At 40.2% G+C, this 7358-nt stretch overlaps 1 protein-coding gene across 3 annotated transcripts in view; it reads left to right on the top strand.

The window, feature by feature from the left end:
* LOC111144009 (membrane associated guanylate kinase, WW and PDZ domain containing 1) overlaps positions 1–7358 on the top strand; it is a 633428-nt gene that overhangs the window by 554516 nt on the left and 71554 nt on the right. For all 3 annotated transcript variants that reach the window (XM_022498068.1, XM_022498069.1, XM_022498070.1), the window contains exons 11-12: positions 1742–1924; positions 2483–3103. In XM_022498068.1, coding sequence (XP_022353776.1) covers positions 1742–1924; positions 2483–3103 — 804 coding nt within the window. The remainder of the gene's footprint in view (positions 1–1741; positions 1925–2482; positions 3104–7358) is intronic.

Raw genomic sequence — 7358 nt, 5'->3', positions numbered from 1 at the left:
GAGGGAAGCAGGCTCCCCACTGAGCAGAGAGCCCAACGTGGGGCTCGATCCCAGGACCCTGAGATCATGACCTGAGCCGAAGGCAGAGGCTTAACCCACTGAGCCACCCAGGCACCCCGGTATCACAATTTTTAATAAGGTGGTCAGAGGACGTAAGCCTCAATGAGAAGGTGTTTCTGCGTAACTGAAATGTGTTTCCTTTCATGCTCTCCAAACTCCCTAAGGATGTAGCTGTTCCCACACACCCCAGTCCTCAATTTTCCATGACAATTGCCATAGCAGCTGCCTCCCCACAAGCCCCCAGTGCACTTGACACCACCTTTCTGGTGCCTCTGCGGACGACCTTGCATGGTGAATGCTTCAGCCTTGCCTTTCGTTAGCCACAGTGACAGGGCTGTGGTTTGTCATCTCCCAACCAGCTTTGGGACTGCTGTAGTGATGGGGAGGTTTGTGAGCAGAGCTACGACTCTGGGCAATTTAAAAGAGCCTTTTTAAAAGCTGGAAAATTTTGAAATATGCAATTAAAACTTGTATGTGTGCCCAGAGACCTTTTGAAAAAGGTCTTTTCTCTATAGCTAACCAAAAATAACTTTCTTTCCTGGGTGCCAGGCTCTGGTGCAGGGGTATATGGAGACTTTTTCTCCTGGGTGTTTTGTTTTTGTTTGGATAACACTTTTGGATAGGTAAGAAATAGGACAGATGGGGAGGCTACGGCAGGCAGAGAGCAGGAGATGGGAAGTCTAATTAGGAGAGTTTAAAAAGTCTAAACATGAAATCATGTCCACTGTTTGGGATATCCAGAGAAATTCCAGTAAGTTCCTCAATGAGAAATGCCTAACAAAACCGAAAATAAAATTTGTTTTGTGTACAAAATGTTATTGTGCATATCATCAGGAAAACTCACTAAAACCATATGTAGTGTGTTTGGAAGTTATTTAGCTGTATAGCTATTAATTTATTTTAGATGAGACAACTGAATTCGGACGTGTATAGCTGTTGTTAGTAACTAATTCATTCAGTTTAGATGTTGTGGATTTTTAAAGAAATATTTTAAGCCACACATCCTAAACTTTTTCAAACAATAAATTTTAGTAGTGGACATGTCTGGGCTCTTTTATGAATTGTTAAAAGATGAAAATTAATAGGAAAAATGACTTAAATTTAGAATTCAATTCAAAGTAATGACTCTTCTCATTTGAAAGTAGTGATTCTACGTTTTTAGTCAATCATTCTTTGTGACCGTATGTTTCCTAGTATTTTCTATGTATTTTCAGAATGTGTTTTCTGTTTGATTAGATAACAAGAGTTTTTGCTGTATTGGTTTGACAAGTAGAAGCCAAGCCCAAGGCAACACATTGGAGGTTGTACTTCAAAATAGAAACTATAGCAAAACAGAAGACACAAAGATCTATTTCATCTTGTGTTAATAACTTGTGGCAGCCCGATTGTTGTCAAACTACATGAACTGAAACCAAGAAGTGTTTCAGAGGATGGACACCAGTTCCATTCTTTTCTGTTTTCCTTTGGATCTCTATGCCGAAACCCTATAGGTACCATATCTCCCTTCTTAAACAAAGGGGTCTGGGACACCCCCCCCCTTATTACTGCAATCAAGAGAGGAGTTTCCTAAGACACCTGAAGCACAGGAGCTCAGAGAGTGATCCTTAAGTTGTGTCAATGCTTATTTAACTCATCTTTTCACTGTAGTGACATTCCTTATACCCTTCTTGTTTTCATCCAGGCAAACCCTTTTTTACACGAAACCCTTCTGAGTTGAAAGGCAAGTTCATTCACACGAAGCTGCGGAAAAGCAGTCGTGGGTTTGGCTTCACGGTCGTGGGAGGGGATGAACCTGATGAGTTTCTGCAGATCAAGAGCTTGGTCCTGGATGGTCCTGCCGCCCTGGATGGCAAGATGGAAACAGGTAGAGAAGCCACATGGCCCTCGCATTTCCTGTGCGGTGAGACTGCCACCCAACCCCCGAACGAGAGAAAAACAGCATCACGATTACATGGCTTTATAAATGGTTTTTTAAAACTCTGTGAGTCCGCAAGATCCCTCCACTAGAGAAATGTGGTCCCTGGTAGAGATGCAGAACTTTGAAGCCATTTGAACTTTGGGGCACTGTTAGGGTGCTATTGAATATAGTAAAACGGTTATTTACTAAAAAATTAGATCTGTCTGAATAGAAGAATTCTAAGCTTGGATTTCTGCAGCAAGGATTTTTTTAAAGACGAAATCACAGTGTTGTTTCAATGATCATTATATTCTCATTAGCAAGGAAGACACTAGACGCTACAAGAATGCCTTATTAGCAGTTATAAGAAATAATAGAAGCAGTCTCTTTGTGCCCTGTGACGCCACCCCCAAATTCACTTTTAGTTCAGCTTCCTGTTGGTAGGATCTTATAGTATAATGTTGATAGAACTTTTTTTGGCTATCTTTTTTTTTTTTTTAACCCCGAAACTCTTCTCTTTTGCAGGAGATGTCATTGTCAGTGTGAATGACACCTGTGTCTTGGGACACACACATGCACAAGTTGTGAAAATCTTCCAGTCCATTCCCATCGGTGCCAGCGTGGACCTCGAACTCTGCCGAGGTTACCCATTGCCTTTTGACCCAGATGACCCCAATACGAGTTTAGTGACCTCGGTGGCCATTTTGGATAAAGAACCAATTATTGTGAATGGGCAGGAGACCTATGATTCGCCAGCTAGTCACAGCAGTAAAACAGGCAAAGTCAATGGCCTGAAGGACGCCAGGCCCAGCAGCCCTGCTGACATGGCTTCAAATGGTTCCCATGGTTACCCCAATGACACCGTCTCTTTGGCTTCCTCCATAGCCACTCAGCCGGAACTCATAACTGTTCATATAGTCAAAGGGCCAATGGGCTTTGGCTTTACTATCGCAGACAGCCCTGGTGGCGGGGGCCAAAGAGTGAAACAGATTGTGGACAGTCCACGGTGCCGAGGCCTGAAAGAAGGGGATCTTATAGTGGAAGTTAATAAGAAGAATGTGCAGGCTCTGACCCACAACCAAGTCGTGGATATGCTGATCGAATGTCCAAAGGGAAGTGAGGTCACGTTGTTGGTGCAACGAGGAGGTATGTATGTTTCTTTTGTTCTATGATTTGTCTTTTTTTTTTTTTTTTTTTTTTTTAACCCAGGATCCATTGTTTAATTTACCAGTCTTCAGGTGACTTTGGGGGGCTTTTTAAATGTCTACTCTTTAAGATCATTTTTATTTAAGTATTGGAAATGTATTCAAAATACCTCCTATTTCTGCCAAACAATAACCTCTATAGAATAAAGGTTGTATTTGTATATTATGCTATACACATGCAGTTAGAGTGATATTTTTAAATGTAAATCACATTGTACTTGTAAAAAATCATTAATATTTTTAAATCTCTGTACTTATTCTTCTGAACCTGGCCTGCACAGTGTGCATACAAAATGTAGCTCTTGGTAACTCTTCCAACCTCATCTCAATCCTCTCCCCTCATCACTGTGGTCTAGCCACCTTCTTTTCCGGAGTGTCTTTAGTGCTCCAAGCCCTGGGTGTCTCAGGGCCTTTGCACTTCCTGTTCCCTCTCCTTGGTATGCTCTTTCCCCAGCTATTCACTTGGCTGGCTCAATCTCACTCAAGTCTCCTCTTGTGAGAGGGCTTCTTTGATTACTTATTTAAAGTAGTCCCCCTCCCCCCCTGTCAAATAAATACATAAATTCTTAAAGAAAAAGAAGAATAAAGTAGTCCCCCAGGGTGCCTAGATGGCTCAGTTGGTTAAGTTTCTGACTTTAGCTCAGGTCATGATCTCAGAGTTCTGGGATTGAACCCCACATCAGGCTCCCCTCTCGGCAGGGAGTCTGCTTGTTTCTCTTCCTCTTGCTCTGCCCCACTCCCTGCTAATGTTCTCTCTGTCTCTCAGAGAAATAAATAAAACCTTTATTATTTTTATAAATTTTTATAAATAAATAAATAGTAATAATAAATAAAATATATAATAAATAATATAACAAATCAAAGTAGTAAATAAATAAATAAAAAGTAGTCCCCCAGTTCCTTGTAATCTTTACTGCAGCACCCCATTTTTTCCTAGTCTTTATCACCTCATTTTTATTATCATCACAATTCATTGTTTTGTGTATTTATTTAGTTATTTTTCTTTGTCACTCTTTTTAACTAGAATATAAGATCCATAAAACAGGGCTTATGTCATAGGCTCATGTCTACATGTTGACAGTTGTATCCAGCATTTAACACAATACTTGACTCGTGCTAGGCATTCATGAATGAAAAGATACTGAATGAATGAATGAATAAATGAATGGGTGTGCGATTATTCATACTTGGTAGGAATGACAGCTCTCCACCAATCATTTGAAAAACATATCTCAGCATACCCTCATTTTAATGAAGTAGTGAAGGATCTCAGAGAAATCTGTTCTAAATCTTGAGACTTTAGACTTTCTTCTTTCCTCTGCCTGTATCCCCTACCTCTGCCCCACCAAGAACTCCCAGGACCTCGCCCTGAGGAATATTTTCTACACTATTGAAATGTCTTGCTCCTGGATATGTACTTGTGACTAGTGCTGATTGATCACCTCACACCATGGGCCTGAGATTGGTTGTTCCCTAGTCTTTGCCAACACGATTTGCTTCATGCACAGCATACTCTGGCCTTCTGAGAAGAGATCAGGAACTAGACTTTTATTTCCTCTTGGTTCCATTACAACAGAGGAGCTCACATGTGTCATGGCAGCTGTGTTCTCACGCTCTCATGAAGTTCTGTGGTCAAAATGACTGGGGTTGTTGGAAGAAAATCCAAAATCCAGAGCAACTGTCTCTGTGAACTGAAATGCTCAGCCAGCCCTTCTTAAACAGTTATAAAAGCCACTGAGCAGATTTAATTTTTTAACCTGTTATCTTATCTGCCATTCTTAACTCTCTGCTTGTACCTAGATCACATGACTGCACAGATCCTTGTTTTTTCAGCATTGACTGATATGTAGTAGAAAGTGACTTGAGCTTCAGAATGATGAAGTAATGGTGATGATGATGATGGTGGTGGTGGTGGTGGTGCTGGTAATGATGGTGGTGGTTGATGGTGATTGTGGTGGTGGTGGTGATGGTAATGATGGTGGTGGTTGATGATGGTGATGATGATAATGGTGACGACAATGACAATACCTGATACTTAAGGATAATCCGGCAATTTACAAAGTACTTTTCATACCATCATATGCCTTTCATCTCACTCTTACCATGTCCTTGAAAGGTAGGAAGCTGCCAGCCCATAGCATCACTGAGAATTTCAGCTGAAGTGTGTGGTTTTCAGTTCTGTGCTCTGTCCGACTTAACTCTGAATGACATTGGTTTTTGCATTATTGCTGGTTTCTGTGGCCAGCAACTTGAAAACGTAAATGGTTCTTGGTCCATCAGGGCCAAATCTGATTTAGCCACTGCTCATCTAACGGTCACAAACCATCCTGCTCTCCTACCTGATTTATTTGCTCCTTCATTTCATCTTTCATTTCATTCTTTTTTATGAGAGTCACTGTAAGTAGACCAAAAAAAAAAAAAAAAAAGTTTCTTTACAGCCTATTAACTTACCACAGTTAGTGGAACCATTTTGTAATGAACATGTCCAGACTACCAAACAACTGATTATATAGAAACATACCCCTTGATTTCAAATGTGTTTTCATTCTCTCTTCTTAATTTCTAAGACCTTTTTGTTAATGCCATTACATTTTATAAGCTGAAATTAACATGGAAAGAACCAGAATATATTGCCACATTAGTCAACATCTACATCGTTTATTCCAGAACCTGAGTAATTTAAAATCACTATAACATCAGCAGTCTTTAAAATACACCATATGCCTTGTGTTTGATTTATGTGTTGGATAGAAAGTTTGCACATCTGCATTTGGCAGGCTAGCACCAGCGACTATTAATCTTTCTAGGAAGCATATAAATATATTTGTTTCTGCCATATATTAGTTATTGGAACTTGGGCTGACATTTTAATCATCACCCCTGTATGGTGGGGGTGTAAATGAGGAGGTTTGGTGAAGCAACAAAGACAGCGTCTAAGTTGAATGAGAAAGTAAATGGCCACTTCGCCAATTCTTTCTAATGAATCTCATTTCTGTCAAAGCTCCTAGTAAGCAGGTTGATAAACTCGTGATTCTTGTGAGTCTTGGGAATTCAGATCTTGAGGATGAGGCTTTCCATGCTTTAAAGAACTGGCCTTTTCTACTTTGGGACAGAATGAACTACGTTTATATTTTGTATTCATTCTCAATCTCTTCATTTTTGAGATCTCTTCCTGTCAAGATTGGGGACATTTTGAGTTTTGGTTTTTTTTTTTTTTCCCCCAAAGCTGGAAATCAAGCAGAGGTTGGAATATCATTTGTCAATTTCTGGGTTTAGACAGTTTTCCTGGACCAGGCATGGAGTTGGTGGGAAATGCCCATCCACATGCGCTAGCAGCTGGGACCATTACTGATTTATTTACGAGTCTCTTCTCTGTGAACATTCCCTTGTCTACTGGTCTGTCAGTGACATCATTTGTGGGGACAGTGCCTTCTTCCTAAGCCTGGTTCCCCATCTTTCCGTGGCACTTCATTTCCTCCTGCTCCCTCTGCCATGCAACCAGGAGAATGCTTTTTATTTTATCTTTACATAGTATTTGCATTCAGAGAGCCTGTTGTCTGACACCAGTGTGAATCTAGAGACATTTTTTGAGATGTTGGAAATTTACGCTAGAAGGTGATTACTATTTAAAAATACATATATATGGTTTTTTTTTAATTTACAGAAAATAATTTGTCCTGTAAAAGTTTTTGTTTTGTTTTGCTTTGCTTTTTTAAAAAAATAGATATTATATGTAACAGAACTGTGTGCCTCTCCGTGTATTTTGTATCTTTGGGTAATTCACACCAGTAAGTAGGTGAAACAGTCTTTAAGATGTAATATTGGGTTGAGTTAGAATACTTTGTTTCAAGATTTGGCAAAACTTTGGGAAAGTGGAGAAAGCAAGTTTTGCTTTTGAGAGTAAGTGTGTATTGAAAAGAAGGCTGACCTGGGGGTATAGGAACCCACCATTATTAGTTCCCCCTCTGCTCCTAGCTGCTCTCGCCTCTGTCCAAGTTCCTGCTCCTGCTCGGAAACTCATCTCCTTATCAACAAAATGGATGTTCTGAGCTAGATCAGCTTCAGAGCAACCTTTTTTGGCTCCACCTTTATACCCCAAATGGTGTCCTTGATGTGTGTAAAAAAAAAAAAAAAAAAAAAAAATTCAACTGAGCCCCTCTCTCTCTCTGCCTCTCTACCTACTTATGATCTCTGTC

Source organism: Enhydra lutris, unplaced genomic scaffold (genome assembly GCF_002288905.1).
Source record: "Enhydra lutris kenyoni isolate GAN:26980312 unplaced genomic scaffold, ASM228890v2 scaffoldscaffold10, whole genome shotgun sequence".
Classification (NCBI taxonomy): domain Eukaryota; kingdom Metazoa; phylum Chordata; class Mammalia; order Carnivora; family Mustelidae; genus Enhydra; species Enhydra lutris.
This window is presented reverse-complemented; position numbering and strand designations above follow the sequence as displayed.